The sequence below is a fragment of the Antechinus flavipes genome, chromosome 2 (genome assembly GCF_016432865.1).
Source record: "Antechinus flavipes isolate AdamAnt ecotype Samford, QLD, Australia chromosome 2, AdamAnt_v2, whole genome shotgun sequence".
In the NCBI taxonomy this organism is placed as follows: domain Eukaryota; kingdom Metazoa; phylum Chordata; class Mammalia; order Dasyuromorphia; family Dasyuridae; genus Antechinus; species Antechinus flavipes.
In genome coordinates, this window is record NC_067399.1 from 320,452,646 (window position 1) to 320,472,751 (window position 20,106).

At 33.2% G+C, this 20,106-nt stretch overlaps 1 protein-coding gene across 4 annotated transcripts in view; it reads left to right on the top strand.

Moving 5' to 3' along the window:
* NUMB (NUMB endocytic adaptor protein) overlaps positions 1 to 20,106 on the top strand; it is a 174,158-nt gene that overhangs the window by 129,982 nt on the left and 24,070 nt on the right. For 2 of the 4 annotated variants that reach the window (XM_051977648.1, XM_051977650.1), the window contains exons 3-4: positions 3,793 to 3,867; positions 11,584 to 11,616. In XM_051977648.1, coding sequence (XP_051833608.1) covers positions 3,793 to 3,867; positions 11,584 to 11,616 — 108 coding nt within the window. The remainder of the gene's footprint in view (positions 1 to 3,792; positions 3,868 to 11,583; positions 11,617 to 20,106) is intronic. The other 2 variants (XM_051977649.1, XM_051977651.1) reach the window with 1 other exon arrangement.

Below are 20,106 nucleotides of genomic sequence, written 5' to 3' on the forward strand. Positions count from 1 at the left end.
ATTAGAATAGGATGTGATAGGGAGAATTGAATGGGAACCATCATCATAGAATTTCAGAATGTGAGCAGACCTCAGCTCTGTCCAGCCCTACCCATACCTAAAAAGTAACCCCAATACAATAAGGTCTTCTTTGTTTGAAAGAAAATGAAAGGAATGCACTGAAGGGAAACATGGCTCCTTCTAAAGCAACTGATTCATTCTATTTGTGCATAACTGTCAGAGGAAGTTGTTCTTGACATTGTCTATGGTTGCTTCTTTGCAACTTAAATCTTTTCTGTGTATCAGGGGATAAACTGAGGCAATATTATCCTCCAATTCTTTTTTCTTTCTCCAAACTAAGTCCCCCCAGCTCTTTTGAATAATTTTTATATGACAGAGGCTTATGGCATAGAAGTGGAAATTCCATATAGAAGTCTGGAGAGAATCCCAGCTCCATTTTGTTACATGCCTTTTTATTAACTTCTTTAAAACTGTCATTTTTCAGTTTCTGATTCTGTTACCCCAACTGAGGTTTTCTTGCAAAGATACTGGACTTGTCTGCCATTTCCTTCTCTAGCTCTTTTTATAGATGAGGAAATGGAGGCAAATAGGATTAAATTACTTATCCAGAGTCACCACCAGATTTGAACTCGGGTTTTCCCAGTGCTTTATGCACGGTGCCTCTGTGCTCTCTTTACATCTGTAAAATGAGGGAGTCACCATGAATGATATCTCCAAAGATTTTTTCAGTGTAATTGTGCAGTATTATTCAGTAATCAGTCTTAGCCTCTTACATCCTGATACCATTATTCATGTGAAATTCTTTCTTCAATGTCATCTCTTAATTCCAATTGTTTTTCATTCTTCATCTTCTGCAATAGTTAACATTATTGATCACACCTACCTTCTGAAAATCCTTTCTTCCCTTGACTGCCACAACACTACTTACACTATCTCCTTTGATAATTTCATCTGTTTCCATGGCTTCAACTATCACACCAATGGAAATGGCTCCTGTATCTAGTCCCAGTCTTTTTCTTGATCTTCTGTGTGGCATCTCTCATTATCTGTTGGATTTTTCCACTTGGAGAAATCATACCAGCCTCTCAGAAACAAGTTCCCCCTAAACTGACCCCCTGCTCACCACTTCCCATTGCTGTTGAAGAAGCCCTCATGTTCCCTCCCAGCTACTTAGGTTCATATTTAAATCTCAGTGACTCATCATCATGTTCACATGTTCAAGAATTTACAAATACTGTGTGCCATGTGTTATGCTAAATATTGTGATTACAAAAGAAAAAATCAATCATTCTCTACATTCAAGGAACCAACAGGGAGGCACGCTACATGTCCATATGTAGATAGATTCAAAATACATGTAAAGTAGATGTAAATTCAAGGTAAATTTAGATGAGAAGGCACTTAGCAGCCAGGGGTGGAGCTGGAGGTGAGGACTTAAAAGGTTTCCTCAGAAAGCAATATTTGAATAGAGGATTTGAAGGCCATGCGTGAAAAGGGAGAACATTTCAGGCATGGGAGACAGTAAAAAGATAGAGAGCCAATATGACTATTTTACAAGTGAAGAAACTTCTTCAGGGTACAGGGAGAGGGAGTTAAATTGGTCACATAGGAAGGACCTATGTTGTGAGGAATTCTAAATGTTTAATAGAGGAATTTATATTTGATCCTAGAATCATTGAAACTTCTGGAGTTTATTGAAGGAGGAGGTAGGGGTAACTTGACCAGGCCTGTCAAAATTAGAAAATTCACTTTGCTACTTATATGGTGGGAAAAGGAAGATGGGTGTGAGAAGAAACTTGAGGTGGGGAGACCATTTACAATTCTATAAGCAGTTCTCAGGCAAAGAGGCGATGAAGATCCAGACTAAGGAGGTGGCTATGCATGCCACCCTAGAATGGGTTGTATGAAAAAAGTAGAAATGTAAGATTTCAAATCATATCTCGGACATGGGGAGGCAATAAGAGGGAAGAATTGCGGATTACATTGTAAACCTGGAGTACTGGACGGATAATGGTACCTTCTATGGTGGAGGTGTCTAATATCCAACTTGTGATCAGCATATGTTACACATCACAGTTTCTGAGAGTGGTCAAAACAGTTAAAGTATAGTTGGGAAATATTTAATAAAATAAATAAAAACACAGTAAAATATAGATGTTATTATATTTTGAAATTGTCAATACATAGCCCTAAAGGATCCTTGAGCTGAGTTTTGGTTTCCATCTCCCTGTTTGACATCACTGCTCTGTAGTAATAGGGAAGTTTAGAAGTTTATTGAAATTGAGATACTTCTGAGACTTCTACTTTGAAATGCTGTGTGTGTGTGTGTGTGTGTGTGTGTGTGTGTGTAAAATTTTCCTGGTTAATTAGCTTTGCATCACTTATGAGGGATGATTTTTTTTTTCTTGGATGGGGGAGAAAAATAGATTTTGGTGACATAAAAACAAAAGATAGCAATAAACATTTAAATTTTTTTAATAGGATCAAAAGTTATAAAATCACACTGAAAATTTATAGATGTTTGTAAAATCACATATTTAAAGGGATAATAAAGCATTGAGATTTTCCCAGAATAACATTATGGACTGAAATAATAGTCCCGAACATGTAATAGAATATATTATAGAGAAATTTTTGGAAAATCTCACATTTAATACTTCTCTTCTGGGAAGTGGAGAAAGTTTCAACCAAGTCATCAGTGAGAACATGGGTTTTTAAATTCATTATTCACAGGACCTTTTCTCATAGGTGCCATCTAATGGGTAGAAGATAAAATTCCAGATTTTTTCTTTCCTGCTGGATGGGGACTCTGAGATTTGGGTTTTAGTGATGGATTTTTGCCATAATTTCAGATAAATCTCTTCACTTACATAGATCTTAGTTTCTTCACTTGTAAAATGAAGTCCAGGTGTGGTTCTCTTTAGCGCTAAAACCATCATTTGTTTTTTTGTCATTTGTGAGTGATACAAACTATATGTAAAGAGAAGGGAGAAAGCCCTTACATCTATTATGAATAGGAAAGACTTCATAGAAAAGGTAGCATTTGAATTAATTTATAAGGATTGGTGAATGTGGGTAAAGAGAGAGATTATATTGTTCCCTAAGCTTAATATCTCATCTCCCATCCCCACATACTTTGCATTGTTGGTCCCTGTTCCCAGATGCACCTTGAGTGCAGCAGTACATGCCATCTTCATCTCTACCTCTTAAAAGTCTCTAGTCTCCTGTAAAACTTAACTGAGGAATGACATCTTATAAAAACTTTTTCCTTACCCTATACTTACAAGTTGCCTTATGTTTATTTTTCTGGGACAATGTGTAATCTTGAAGGCAATGATTTTGATTTTGTCCATATCTAGTACCTAGTACAATTTCTTGCATGTGGTAGCTATTTTAATAAAGGATGAATTTCATTTAGTTTAATCCATAGGTGGTAGAAAGTTATTGAAGATTTTGGAGCAGATTGATGGATATGTTCCAAATGGTGTTTTGGAAAGTTTAATTTAATGTCAGCATATAAGAGAAATTGAAGAGGTCCCATCATTCCTTGATGAGAAATTGAACTACTTTTAGCCTTAGCTTTAGGAAGAAAGAAAGAGTCATCAGCATTTGACAAAAGAGCAACTACTGGAAGAAAGGAAGAAGTGAAAAATCACTTAAGAGACTTAAGAAAGAAGTGAAAAATCCCTTAAGAGTCTAAGGGACTTGAAATAATTAACCAAAATGTATGTTTCTATAATAGTTCATTTTCCTGCTGTAACACTTACTAACACTTTCTTCTTCTCTTTACAGTACCTAGGCCATGTAGAAGTTGATGAATCAAGAGGAATGCACATTTGTGAAGATGCTGTAAAGAGATTGAAAGCTGTATGTATATTTGTTTGTCAGAATGTTAGTCTATATGCTTTTGTTAGTCTTAAAATTCTTACCCATATATACCAAAAGCAGTCGAGTGTCAGACTTAATGAGCACTTATTTCATTTAAGAAAAAATTTGGGTTTGCTAAATTACAGACACAATGTAGTAGTCACTGGTCCACACTGCAACCTTTTGATTTGACATACATTCCAATGGAAAAAATTTTTTTCCATCCATGATGCTTTTTATGGAACCAAAGTGGGGCAGCCAAAGTGTCACACTGATTAGAGCATTGGTCTTCTAGTCAAAAAGACCTGAGTTCAAATGTAGCCTCTGACACTAGCTATGTGACCCTGGGCAAGTCACTTAACCTAATTGCCTCTCTGCTCGATCTGCTATCCCAATTTGCAAAACATTTCTTGAGTTCCTACTTTTTTGTAGACATGTTAAACAGGAGATTCATTGGTATTTGAGGAGAAACATAAAGGATTAAAGAATAGAGAGTTAGGACAGTTAGGATTTTTCATCTCCCTTCTGACTATGTGACTTTTGGCTGTATGACCCTAGACAAGACATTTGACCTCCCATTGTCCCTAGCAGCTCTAAAGAGTTGTCCCTGTCAGTTGCAAAATACTTGCTGATCCATTTTAATAATGGGCATTTCCTCATTGGAAGTCCCATGTACCAAGAAATTCACAAGCCTACCTGGAAGGCCACGTCATCCGTTGGAAAAAGTCCTCCATTTGGACTCAGAGCCTCTGGGTTTAAATACCCATCTTTGTTGCTTTCTGCTTGTACAACTTTAAACCAGCTTCTTCCCTTCTCTAGCCTCAGTTTCTTCATCTGTAAATGGAAAAAATTGTACTAGATTTTTCTACATCTAGATCAGTGATCCTATTTTAAAGTTCTCTACCTTTAAATCCTATGACTCTATATGTACTCTTAATTAGAGGGCATATATTTTACAAGGTGAAAATCCATCCTATTTTTATTACCATCTCTATTTCCAGAAAGTATGTGTTTGTGTACACATCTGTATGTGTATATCAAATACATACTTTTCCTTAGGTTTTCTCCAATGTAACAACACTCTAAACTCCATTCCTTTTATACACAAATCAAAATGGTCCACGATGGACTATTTTTGCCTGAATTTCATGTCAGATATGTATGAATCTATTCGAGAAAAGTTGTTATCTTCTGTTTTGTTTTAAAGAAAAAAATGAAGCAATTAAATATTATTTGAATTTCTAAATTCTATGAAGTTTAATTAAAATTTCAAATTTTCTATTTTTGGGTAGATAAGATGTTGAATTATTTGATGCTTGTCTCCCTCTGGATGAATGAATTACTTCTTTCTCCAACATGCTCTTTAACTATTACTGCACAAGCTTGTAGCATTACTTCTGCATGCCAAATTTATCTTTATCCCAAACAGCATTTAAAATCTATGCTTTGGGTTTGTCAATGAAAGGCTGCCATAAGGATGGCTTCTAATGACTGCTATTTCTAATAGTGCTTGGTAATTCAAACTTTTCTTCTAAATGGCACAATTTGTAGGAAAGGGGAATACCCTTAAGATAATATCTTGTGATAATAGTGCCATTTATGCCCTTTGCTTTTTTCAAAAAAAATTTTTTCCATCCTCCCAACAGTGGATACTTGTTAAATGCTTTTGGCTGATGGAGTATTTTAAAACTAACTACTATACTCATTTTATCACTAGGTTGTTTTTTTTTTTTTTTTTTTTTTTTTTTTTGAGGGTACCATTGTAAAAGTCTACTTACAAAGTGCTTTGCTATACCACAGATTTATTTCCCCTATATACTGAATTACTGACATTTGATGTTTCCCTCACTGGCATGGAGAAAGCCTAGGCTCATTGGTACCTTTGTCTTTGGTATAAAGTACCAACTTTGTAATGATTTACTCTCTGTTCAAATATGGCTTCTACAATACAAGATCTTGGTGCTTCATTAGATGAGAAAGCAGGCTTAAAATTTGCTTGTACCATTTTTCAATTTATTCTAGGAATTGTGCAAAAGAACTGTCAGTAGAGGTGAACTTCCAAAAAAGAACAAATCACATTTTATTCATCTTTTAGTTCTTCCAAAGTTGAAAATATCAAGGAGCAAACTCTTAAGGAGTAAACAAAACAAAAAGCGTGTCTTTCTCTTCAAGTAAAAGGACACAGAATGGTCTGTTCTAGAATAGGTGAGGAAGATGGTAAACTAAAACTTGTACTTTAGAACAACATCAATAACTGTTCAACAGAAACCATGATAAATACAGGACAATGTGAGACAAGTAAAAATGAAGAACAGTAAAAGAAAAGAGAAAATTAACTTGTATGAAATTTTTAAAATTTTTTTAAAAGTGTTTATAATTTTAAAGTTTTTAGAGGTATCTGATGGCAGCTTTTCCTTCATTCCATCAATTTTCCATTAATGATAATAAGGCTTATTTCTACTAACTGTAACTGTGGTCTGGAGATGTCCCATTTATATTTCAATACTTTCACTCACCTAAGAATTTTATTTTCTGCTTCAGCTTCTTTAGAGTAAGAATAAGAACTTGTTCTATTTCTTCTGAAATATTATGGGAAAAATTTGAAGCATTAATAATGAATAGTAAAAAAAAAATTGGTTAGATATTAAGTCCCAAATATAATATTTCATTGTCCAAAAAAAAGGCATATGTAATTCTTTGAAGTCCAGATTTTGCTCATATTCGTTCCTAGAACTGTTAAAAACTGGAAGTTGTCATGCAACTAAAAACTAAGTTGTTCAATTTCAGTCTAGTATTTTAATTTAAATTGGAAAAGGGAAAAAGCAATAAAAGCTGCTTTCTGTGCACCTCAGTTTCAGTAACTTTACCTTCTTGTTGCACTGTAACTTAAATATTATCCAAGGGAGAATAGGAAAGTGTTGCATTTTTCATTTATTGTCAAGACCTAAAAATTCAAAGAATTTCATGAAGGATGATTTTGAAATTTGTTCAAAGAAAAAGACAATAGTGCTTGAATAGTTTAAGCACCATTTTAGAGAAATTAAAAGCAACCATACCCGTTTTCTAGTCAGAGCTTTACCATGTATATGCAATCCTTGGTAATAAAATTTCGATGTTAGTAGAAGTGATACCTCTGATATTCCTTGAAAAAAGGCTGTTTTTTCTATTGTATTTTTTAGTTTTATATTGTAAACTATTGGGAGGTTGATGATCTTTTGAATAACTAGTTTTTGTTTGTTGGCTGTTTTTTTGAGGGGAGGTAGCAATATTTAGATCTTTTGGGGTTTTGTTATTAATAGCAGAAAGCTTAATTATTTGAGGCCATAAAAGTTATTTGACCATCATATTCTAATGAATGTTTATGTCTTCTAGATGTGGTAAAGAAAGTTTTACCTATATAAGGGAATAGACAAACCTTTTCAGTGCCTGATTGATTCAGATGTATTCCTTCATTTTTCTAGATTTGCAAAGATCTAGAGATTGTTCTCTATGTTGGTAATAATTTCACCAGACATATTAAATCTTTTTAACTTTAGAAAAACTTAGCTCTTTTGGCCTCTTTCTAGAAAATGGTAATACCATTTTAGGAGGCACACCTGGACTTCAATTTTCTTTTCTTTTCCCCACTTCTCTTTGGCCTGCCTACTTTCCCTCTCCCTTTTTAAAAAAATTTTTCTTCTCCCCCTCCTATCTTCTGTTTTTCTCTTTCCCACTTCACTTTTGTTCCTTCATTCTCCCTTTCCTGACCTCTCTCTTTTTTTTTTTTTTTTTTTTAATGTAAGGTGTGGAGGGAAGGGAGGATGATACTTCAACCCCAATTTAACCACCCTTAATACTAGAACAAATCAATTATAAGAGTTCCTATATTCTCAAAGCAGCATTTTAAGGCCAAGTGTCTACATTCCTGGGAGATGCTTCATAATCTCATTAAGTTAATTGAGGAATTTATCACATTGATCAGGGATTCCCCCTTTCACAAATAGACTTGTTTTATTTTGTAAATATGATAAATTTTCTATATTTAAGTAGAAACATCCTTTACCTCCCACCCCAAGTATTCTGTTGAAATGGCAGTAGAATTTTATAAAATCTGAAAGTCTTTGGAATCCTGTTGTGCCCATGCCCAATTCATATTGGCCCAAATATAAGTTGATGATTTTTTTCTTCTTTAAAAGCTTTGATGTGTGCAATTTATATTTGTCTTCTCCCCCTACAAAACATTCATTTGACAAAAATGATATGAAATAGTCTCTGACTTTTTTTTATACTTACAATTTATTTTCTATCTAGCTGCTGATTGGATACAAAATCTTCAACTTTGAGTATATTGTTCCATACTACTCATGAATTTAATAAATAGGACTATTTATGTTTTTCTGGAAAACTTGTATCTCCAAATAAGTCTGCTGTAGAAAGAAAGAGTTTGGAGATGCTTAGCTTGCTCCATAAAGGGCTTTTATTGTGCCAGATGCTATTTCTTTAGTTTTTTTCATAAATGATACCATTTAGATTTTGCTGTATAAATATAGAACATGTTGAAGAATAAGCCTACAGAATGAGGCTTAAGCTAAAGTAATAACAAGTCTTTGGAACTTATTTATTAAAGTTTAAAATTTTAAAGAATCCTGTAGCAGCAGTGCACCAAAAATCTGATTGAACAATGAATTTCCCAAAGTCCAGTGACCTTGGAAATACATGATTCTTAAACAAAGGAGCTTTTAGCATTGTGATGCTGTTTGAATTTTGGAAGAAATTTTAAAAGCAACAAGAAACCTCATTTTCTCATTCCTTCCGCATCCCAATTTCAAATAATCTCTTCTACTTTTAGAGTTATTTTCATGTAATTTAGGAAATATCTTTACAGACATAAACTATACATAATCTGCTATTAATTTGCAACATGTTTAATATGTGATAACTAGTCTCCACTGTAAGATGATTAGCAACATTTCCATGTTAACCCCAACAATGTTACCTTCTCTTAATATAAGTGTACTTAATATCCCATGTATGACATTATTCCAAGGGAACAAGGCATTTCCCCCATTTATATTGCTGTTTTGCCTAATCTCATGTTTTTGATGAAACCAATTAAGATCTTTAGGTCCCTCTATTTAGAATTGTGATATTCTCAAGTGGGAAGTAATTAGAATTCAAATAAGATATAGTTTGAAAATCAAAAAATCCAACTAAGTAAACCATTTATCATAACTGGCTTTAAATTACTCACCTGAACATGTTTATACCAAGCTTTTATTATATATCATGTTTGTATTTTGCCTTTTTAATTTGATAATTAATTGACAATGAATTGATGACAGAAATGTCTGTTGTCTACCTAATGTTCTCATTATGTTTTTCATTTGTTGCATTTTTCTAAGCAATTTCTTAAAAGATAAACCAGAGGTTTTATATCTCTTGACTCTGAAGTAAAACACATTTTCCCATTGTTTATGTGTTGTTCTCTCTGTTTTTGGTTTTAGATTAGCTTCATTGTACTACTAGTGTCTAATATGTTCGGTTTTAAAAAAAAATTCATTATTTGATATATTTGTTTTAATATTTGTTCTTGTTTTAGCAGGTAAAAGAATCATAATTTAATTTTTATTAAATGAGTATTAGAAGTATTCACTAAACTATTAACTTGTAATATTTTTAAAATTCATTTTGCATGTCATCTCTTCCATTAACATTTGGGATCTTTTTTTAAGAAATGAAATATATATATGTATATATATACATTTTTCATGTATAACAAGCGCTTTGCTGAAGACTAAATTAATTAACTGACACTTCCCTCCACTCTTTCCCTTCCACAAGAATGAGGTAGCCACTGACAAAATTCCTAGCTTTTGCAACAACTTTGAAGGCTTGTGGTTACTTAAAGTATAACAAAACCATATCACTGAATTTGGCAGCAGAGATAGTCCCTTCTTATAAAGTTCTTTTCGAGTATGCCAATTTAATAAACATTTGCTATGTGCAAGGGTCTGGGGAGTAAGGAAAAAAAGTAAATAGCTTTTCTCCTGTAGGAATTTACATTCATTCCAAGTGCAAAATACTCTGCTATACTCTAGAATGTTGTGTTCTAGAAACATCTTTTTGTTTTTTCTAAGAAAACTTTCCAATGTTTATGATTGTTATATGGGTTTATATACTTTAAAATTGCCTGTAAGAATTTAACAAAAATATTTTGTATTTTATCTATTTCTAGAACAGTTATTAGTCTTTTTATATCATAGACCTTTTTGGCAGTCTGAGATTCCTTTTCAAAATGATGTTTTTAAATGCATAAAACAGAATGCATAGAATTACAAAGAAAATGATTATATTGAAATATAGTTCTCAAAATATTTTTCAAAACAAGTTGATGGGACTCCATGTTAAAAGCCTTACTTTTATAAGTAAGTCCAGTATCAAAAACAAGTAGCTGTGAAAAAACCTTGAGATACAATATGACAAAATCCAGGAAATACTGACTGAAAATTGAAGTGCTTCAGTCCAAAGCCTTCAGGTCTTTAATTTAACAGATTGGTAGTATTATATTGACTAAATATTGACTTAAGTTTAACACTTTTTTTTTAAATCAAAGATTAACTCTTGGTGAGTTACAGCAAATCTGGTTTTTTTTTTCATAAATATTTAGTAAATAATAATTTCAATATTTATAATGGTGCTCAGTTTTTATTATTTTGCAAATATTAGAAAAATTCTTTGTAATTTGTACTTGAATTGCAGATATCAACCTTTATTTTGTCCAAGCCTTTGGAGAAAATATGCATGGCTTCATTAAGGGGAAAGGAAGAATTGCCTAGTTCCCTAAATCGAGATTGAGGTCTACTGACGCTAGATTCCAAGATTAATTTTTCTTCCTGACACCATTCGTACCAAATGCATTGACTTGATACTCTCTGCAGGTGGTTGAGGCAAAGTCCATCTGTTCTTTTTCCAAATACACCCGTGCTTGCTGTCTGTATTTAAAAGAAGCAGACTTTGATGGACAAGCAAATGGAATTTCATAGCCTACTAAGTGTAAAGACCTTTGGAACTGGATTATTGCCACTTCTTTAATGTGGCACACAAACTTTTTTTTCTTTAAACTAGTATGGAAATCTCTTTCAACTTACAGTTTGGGAGAAAGAAAAATAGGAAATGAGGACTTAGCCTTGAGGTACATTCATTTAAAAAAAAAGCAACCTTTAAGTTTTTTGGGAGGTATAATTGTGGCTCTTCCTCCCTAGAAATGGCCTTACCAGTTGACATTATTGATAAAAGTGATGTTTTGGGAACCATCCTTTTCATATAAAAGGATCCTATGGTTGTTCAGAAGTTTAAAATGTACATTTCATCAGACTAAAGTGTCCTTATACTTCTCTGCTGCCAAATTTAGAAGATTACTATATTAAGAGAAATAAATGGGATAGCAGAAGAAAATGCCAAACTAACCACTCTGCATGGGTGCGGATCTGAAGTTATGTTTTCTTCTCATTCTTCTTTTTACCAACTCTGGGGCTATGTGATGCTTTTTTCTTTGTTTTCATGGGCCTTTCCTTTATCCCTGTCACTCCCTGTATGGGTAACTCTAAAACTTTTCCTCCATCCCATCCCTTCTTTGCCCCTTCCCCAACTTTTGTATGTGCTTGTGGGTTTGAAACCCTGGGACATTTGTAGCCTCGTACAATAATAGCGCTCGACTTGTCCCTCCTGTTCCTCCAGGAAAGGAAGTTCTTCAAAGGCTTCTTTGGAAAAGTAAGTTTAATGCCCTGTTTGTGCTTGTTGTATAAGGAGTTACACCCCTGGTTTAGCACTCTATATATCTCTGTTATGTGTTTCAGTTTTACAAAACTTATAGTAACTTTGGGGTCAGTATGTTACTACTCATTAATCAATTTAAGGATTGACTTGGACAGTGTTTGTGGACTAAAAAGTAGGTCTTAATTAGTGTATTTAATACCTGAATGTCAGATATCCAGAGTAATCAAATAGTCCCAATAGAGCTTAGGAAATGGTTTTAAAGTTATGATCACTCACCTTAAGACTGGTTAATTAAAGTATCTTGAGGAGGGGCTTGATCTAGAATGACTCTCAATATCCCTCCCAGGTCTAAATTTGTTTTCCTTTGTTCCCCACCCATAGTATCATTTCATAAACTAACAAAACTAGACTTTCTATTTATTGTTCAATATCGAAAAAGCAACAGAGAGGCAACTTCCAGATTAGTTTTGAATTTATGATGACAAAATCTGGGAGAGAGCTCATCCCAGATTTTGTCATCATAAATTCAAAACTAATTCTTTTAAAAACCATATTTAGCCAAAATTTTTAAAAAGTATAGAATTCTGGGATTTCAGAAGCATTCTGTTTTGGAAGTCTGCCTATGTTTTAACAGTGTTACCTAAGAAAAATAAATATTTACTTATGGCTCATTATGATGCTTGTCATTTATATTGTGTCCTTTATGAGGACCTCTCCAAAAAAGGACTAAGAGTATATAATCAGTCAACAGATTCATTTGTAAAAGACATATGGTAAGTTTCTGCTGCTTTATTTATAAGACTTTCATCATTTACTTTTGCCAGGGTAGAGCTGAGTATATCATAAAACATTTCCAAAAAAAGTATCATTTGATCTGAATATAAATTTCTAGACTCATTATTAATATGTTCATATAAACTATTTAAACTGTTAATGTTTCTTCAAAAAAAAGTTACTATATTAAGTTGATCCATTTTCTTAATCAAAGAGGCATCTTAATAATCACTTTATTTTAAAATTTTTTGACTTAGTTGGGGTCCCTTTCATACTTGCTTAATCTAAATTGATTTTAAGGAATTTGAGTTGGGTTATACAGTTCCATTTTTGCTAGCATTTTGAAGTGAAAAGTCAAATAATTTGCCCCTTTGCATGTCATAGGAAATTTTTGGCAAGGAACTTGAATATCAGACATTTAATTATTCCTTAGTTCATAAGAAGGTTCAATTGGGCAGCTAGGTTTTGCAGTGGATAGAGAGCCAGACCTGGAGTCAAAGAGAGTCATCTTACATTCAGATCTGGCTCAAATGCCTACTTGTGTGACCCCTGACAAGTCATTTAACCCTGTGTGCTTAGTTTCCCTAGATGTAAAATGAGCTGGAAAAGGAAATGGCAAACTCCTCTAGGATCTTTGCCAAGGAATCCCCAGATAAGAGTCATGAAGAGTTGGCCAACTGAAAAATGAATGAATAATAACAAAGGTTCGAGACATCCATGTTTGGAGGAGATCTAATACTTATGACATCTTGTCTTAATTATTTAATTTCATATTGATTCAGCAGATATTTTATTCATTCCTGATAAAGTGCAGTTCCAGGATGATAGGTTCAAGGATTTAAAGTTTAAAAATAAAACACAACAAACCCTCAAGGACTAAGGATTCTGTTGGGAGATTAAACATATAGCCATATATCCCAAAGAGATCTTAAAGAAGGGAAAAGGACCTGTATGTGTAAGAATGTTTATGGCAGCCCTCTTTGTAGTGGCCAGAAACTGGAAACTGAGTGGATGCCCATCAATTGGAGAATGGCTGAATAAATTATGGTATATAAATGTTATGGAATGTTATTGTTCTGTAAGAAATGACCAGCAGGATGATTTCAGAAAGACCTGGAGAGACTTACATGAACTGATGCTGAGTGAAATGAGAAGAACCAGGAGATCATTATATACTTCAACAACAATACTATATGATGATCAATTCTGATGGACGTGGCCCTCTTCAACAATGAGATGAACCAAATCAGTTCCAGTAGAGTAGTAATGAATTAAACCAGCTATATCCAGCGAAAGAACTCTGGGAAATGAGTGTGAACCACTACATAGCATTTCCAATCCCTCTATTTTTGTCCTCCTGCATTTTTAATTTCCTTCACAAGTTAATTCAAAGTCTGATTCTTCTTGTGCAGCAAAATAACTGTATGGATATGTATACATATATTAACATATACTTTACCTGCCATCTGGGGGAGGAGGTGGGGGGAAGGAGGGAAAAAATTGGAATAAAAGGTTTTGCAATTGTCAATGCTGAAAAATTACCCATGCATGTATCTTGTAAATAAAAAGTTATAATAAAAAAACCATGTAGCCAATAATAAATATGAAAACTTTTCAAAATATAGTTTCTAATAGAAATAGCACATAGCCACAGTACACATACAATTTCCCTTTTCTGATTTCTTACACTTAGTTTAAAATAGACGTAGATGGCGTAATTAAGAATAGGAATTACATTTACATCATTTCAGTTATTCAACCAACAGATATTTATTAAACCTTTACTTTGTGCCAAGCACCATGCTCAGCACTGAGAATACAAAGAAAATCATACATTCTCATGGGATATAAAACATGTAACATGTCAATAATTAGACACATAGAAAATGTGTACAAAAAAAGTAAAAAGTAAACTGAAATGCCAGAGCATTAAGAATTAGGGGGACCTGAAAAGGCCTCCTAATGAAGGTAGACATTGAATTGGATCTTGAAGACAGAAGTTAGAAAAAGCAAAAGTCAGAGCATTCCAGACATGGAGAGGGCATATCATGTTTAAGAAATTCTGAAAAGAACTGTTGCTGGAGCATAGAGTTCATTGATGAACACATAAGGTGTCATAGACTAGAAAGGTAGGAAGAAGCTAGTTTAGGAAAAGCTTTAAATGCCATGCAAAGGATTTTATATTTGATCTTAGAAACTCAACAAAAATTGTTGAATGTTGTTTATATTCTGGCTATCACTTTACAAATGCAAGTAGTTGTTATTCTCTTTATTTACAATGGTGACATAATTTCTCCCACAGTATATGCAGCTGGGTGGCACAGTAGATAGAACATTGGGTTTGGAATCAGGAAGTAAGTTCAAATGTGGCCTCAGACCCTTTCTAGCTGTGTAGTCTTAGCCAATCACTTTATCCTTTTTGACTCAGTTTCTCATCTGTAGTATGAGCTGCAGAAGGAAATGGCAAACCACTCCAGTATCTTTGCCAAGAAAACAGTCAGACATGACTGGAACAACTCAACAAAATATCATAATTAAAGAAATAGTATATTAAATTATTTTATTACATTGTACTACTTGCCTATATTTTATGACCAGAAAAGGACAGGCACAGATGAAACTATATTTTTATTATTTCTATAAAGCTAATTTGCAAAGATTTTCTGTAAAGCAAATCAGAGAATACATTTCATCCACACAGAGTTTCAGAAGCTTTCTAAATTTTTTAACATTAAAGTTAAATGTCATCTTTGTTTAAAAAAAAAAAATTCATCTCTAATAAAAGTGCCTTTCCCAACAATTAAGTAAACCATGCTACTATTTACTAGAGAAAGCTGTTTACATTTTGGGCAAAATGTTAAAACACTGCTCTTGAATTTGTTTTCAACAGAACTTGCCTAAAAGAAGTTCTCATAATAATCTTTTGGGGAAAAAATAATGAATTTTTCAGGGAGTTTTTTTTTTCTGTTCTAATAAATAGATGGAGCTCTATTGTGTAACAAAGCATGATTTTAAAACAAAGATTTTCATTAGAAGCTTTTTAAACTTGTTATCAATCATCATAGCTATGTGCTGAAAAAGAACATCCCAATTCTTAAGATCTTTGCATTACTTGTATATCAATGAGAGCTGATAGTGAACACAGCTTCATAAGATATTCCAAAGATGACTAAATGACATTAATTAATCATAGGAACTGCAGCTCTTACTAGTTCAGAAATTATAATCTGAAAGTATTAATTGAGATGGGTAATAGGTACTTGATCCTTCTTACTGTTGCTTAGAGTCTCAGATCTGCCTCTTCTCTTCTGAGAAGTCTGTTAGTCCTCCCTCCTCCTTTCTCATTGATATTACAAGTTTCAGCAATGTGACCTAAAACAATTTAGATTTTATCATAGAGTTGTGCTGCATCTAAATATTCCTCTCTCTGTGATAAGATTCTATTTCTAAACCCATTTCAGAAGTTGAGAACTGAAGAATTAAAGTTTCAAATTGAAGACTCAAGAGTTATTTACTTTTTTTCCCCCAGTCTTTGTGTGCATAGCACACTGTAGATACTTGATAAATGTTTGGTGACTGATTCCAAGCCCTCCGCGACCCAGCTTAATAAGTTTTTGCTGAACACATCATTTAACTACACTACATATGGTGTCAGCAATGCCATTCTTGATCTTTGCCTTCTGAAGATTGTCATATGCAAGTAAATCTGACAGCCCAAGATAGGCACACACACATATGCATTAGCAAAATCACACTCACACACATACATTATTGCAAAATAGGCACATGATACATTAAACTTGAAGTATATTTTAAAATAAGTTTGTCTTTATTGATATACTTAGCAAAGATCTTATTCTGATACCCTATTAGTCTCAGATACTTAATAGCTTGTGATCCTGGGCAAATCAGCTACTCTGTTTGCCTTAGTTCCTAAATCTATAAAATAGAGAAAATGATAGCACCCACTTCTTAGAGTTGAGGTTCAAATGAGATAATAATTATAAAGCATTTAGCACAGCATATAGGAAGCATTATGCAAATGTTAGCTATTAACTTATTACTGTGACACAGAAGTCACACTGTATACTCAAAGACTGTGTCAGTATAGCACAAGCTAAAAAAGGCGTTGAAAGGCAAATGCTTCTTGTCCAAGGACAATCTACCAAGTTTGGAGAGGCTCATTACCAAGTTGGCATCAAAATGATGATCTCTGCAGCCATAGCAACTTTCAAAGACTACCTGCTATGATACAGAACAGTTGTGTTCTGCGTTTTTACTTTCTCCATACAGATCCTTGTGGTATTTGAAGAGCCAAATTATAACATTGCCTAAGTATCATTTCTATCTTATGGGAAAGAACAGAAAAATGAAATTTTTTGTTCCATCTCACATGGTTAAAAAATTTTTATTTTTTATTTTTAATTTGTGGAATGAAACAAACATTTCTATATAGGTTCTAGAATAAGGTTATATATCACCTACTTTTATACCCTCTGCTTTGAAAAAGCTTTCTTAACAATTTCTTAACAATGCTGACAACAAAGTCAGCATTAAAAAGCTAAGTCCTCTAGCCACTTTATTTTAATTTTCATTTCTAATACAATCTAATAACCATATTATAGGAGTGTTAGATGATACAGTGGATGGAACACCAGCCCTGAAGACAGGAGGGGCTGAGTTCAAATCTGGTCTCAGACACTTAATACTTCCTAGCTATGTGATCCTGGACAAGTCACTTAACCGCAATTGCCTTAGCAAAAAAAAAAGCAAAAAACCAAACCAAACCATATTATAAACTAGAAGAAACACCCTATTCTATAACTTAGGTTTTCTATTTGTAGGGAATTTTAGAATTCATCTGAACCCTGAAATCAATGTACACTGCTGTGACTTAAAAGTCTTACTATGTACTTTAATTTCTCTAAAAATACTAAATAGAAGAGGAATATTTGTGGTATCACCATGATTTTTTTGTTTGAAATAACCAAACTTAGTGTAAAAGTTACCAAAATAATTGACCTGAGTTTTTTATGTTTTATTTTGCTAGCTCTGATTAATTCCATGCCAAATATTGTTTTATTCACATCATTATTATTATAGTGTTTTGAGACTATTGCTTACTTGTATCAGATTCTAGGGAATGGAACAATTGGGAATAGCATATTATTTTATTTTAGTATTAGGGAGTTGAAAGGGGTTTTTTTGTTTTGTTTTGGGTTTTTTTGGTAAGATAAAGTGTCTGTTTTACACATTCTTAAATCAAATTTCCCAGATTATTCTTTAAGGCATCATTTTCTGTGGTGAAAGGACAGTAGTTCATTGGGGCTTAAAAGTGTTTCATTATGCCATGTTCATCTTTAAAATACTTCCTTTATCAGAAATGCTTAGCTCCTATTAAAAAAAAAATGATGCTAACTTTTAAACTTTCAGTTAGAGAAATATTGCACAATTCTCTTTAGCACGAAACATACATATTTAGTTTACATGTTTCTAGTGACTTGTTGTTTCTGCAGAAAGCATTTGGAATTAACAAAGTTTTCCAGTATGTTTCTAAGGCAGCTCAAAAAAGCATAAGCTAAAAGTTTTCCTCATTTATAGGCTTAACCAAGCACATGTGCCATGAAGTGCTCAATATGAATCCAACCTTTTTATTATTATGTGGTTGATGAATGATGAAATGCACCAGAAAACATTGTGCTATTTTTTTCTCTAGGGAAGGGCAGAAAGTCAGACATTTCATATAAAAAAATGAGTAACATGCAAGAATGTGGACATGGAAAAACAGGAGATTTTCCAATTCTTCTTTATACTATTATTTTTCATATATGTCAGAACATGTATTTCAAAGAATAAAACAAAAATGAGAATCCAGAAAGAGCATATCTAATAAAGTACAAAAAAGATTAACGTCATACAGGAAAGGGTGTGGGGATTAAAATAGCCACAAGGAGGAAAAGGGAGGGTATACCAGACACTCCCTCATTTAAGGAAAAAGAATCAAGTCCATTCCCCAGTAGATAAGTGGTCAAAGGATGTGAACAAATGGTTTTCAAAAAAGAAGTACAAACTATGAATGATGTCATGAAAACATGCTGTAAGTCACTGATGATAAGAAAAATGTAAAACAGAAACAGCTTTAAGATTTCATTTACTGCATGCATATGAAAAAGATAGGAATAGTCAGTTTTGGAAAGACAGGCACATTAATGCCCTATGAGTGGATCTTTGAGGTAATCTAGGTGTTCTGGATTTCAATTTGGAATTATGCAATAAAAAAGGACTAAACTGTCCATACTCTTTGACTCAGCAATCTCATTATTGGATGAGTACTACAAGAAAGTAAGTGGCAGAAATGAAGATCCAATACCATATGAATGTTATGGAATATTATTGCTCTATAAGAAACGACCAGCAAGATGAATACAGAAAGGCTTGGAGAGACTTGCATGAACTGATGCTAAGTGAAATGAGCAGAACCAGGAGATCATTGTACACTTCAACAACAATATTATATGATGATTAATTCTGATGGATGTGGCTCTCTTCAACAATGAGAGGATCCAAATCAGTTCTAATTGATCAGTAATGAACAGAACCAGCTACACCCAGCGAAAGAACACTGGGAAATGAGTATGAACCACAACATAGCATTTCTACTCTTGCTGTTATTGTTTGCTTGCAATTTTTTTTTTCCTTCTCAGGTTATTTTTACCTTCTTTTTAAATCCCATCTTTCTTTTACAGCAAGATAACTGTATAAATATGTATACATATATTGTATTTAACATATACTTTGCATATGTTTTGTATATAACATGCATATGTTTTGTATATAAAAAGCTATAATTTAAAAAAAAAGAAAAATAAAAAATTTTTTAAAAATAAAATCAACCATGGGGGAAAAAAAGGAAGATCCAAAACCAACCAAAAATATTGCCAGGTCCTGTGGTAGCTAACAACTGGCCAAAAAAAAAAAAAAAAAGAGGAGCCCCATCAAGAGAGAACTGGCAGAAAAAAAATCTATAAAAATGTAACTGTAGTCCTGTTGTGCAGTAAGAAATGATGAGCCTTAGGAATAAAAAGCAACACAAGAAAGTTCATATGAACGATGTAGAGAAATGTGGAAGATCAAAAAAAGCCTCATAACTACAACAAAATAAATGAGAAGTTCACTAAAAGAACATTACATTCTTGATTCATGGAAATCCTAATTACCTTGTAAAATGAATAATGAAACATAACTCATCCCTTCAAGGAATGAAAAGATACTAGGACAAACTTTTGTCAGCTTTTGGCTCTAGTTGTTTTTGTTTTATGTGTTCAGTCTGAAGGTAGTATGGGAAAGGACTGTGATATAGAAACATATTTAAGAAAAAGAGTTTCCCAGAGACAGTAATCTACAAACTGCCTTATAGAGTTAATTAGAATAGAACTTAAATTCCTCCCCCTCCCTTCACCTAGTCACCTCTAGCCTTTCTGACAGAAGAAAGCATAAATATAACTCTGGTGAAATTTTACCATATTTGAAATGTTATCTTTTGAAATTGTACTAATAGGCTCTTCAAGAGTGGTAAGATTTCTTTTCACATCAGAAACCTTTGTTGACCTTTCAAAATAAAATAGAAAACTTTATTTCATGTCAGTAGGAATATGAATTCCATTGGTTCCCTTTTTGGTTCTTCTACAGATCCTGAGATGGAAGGACAAT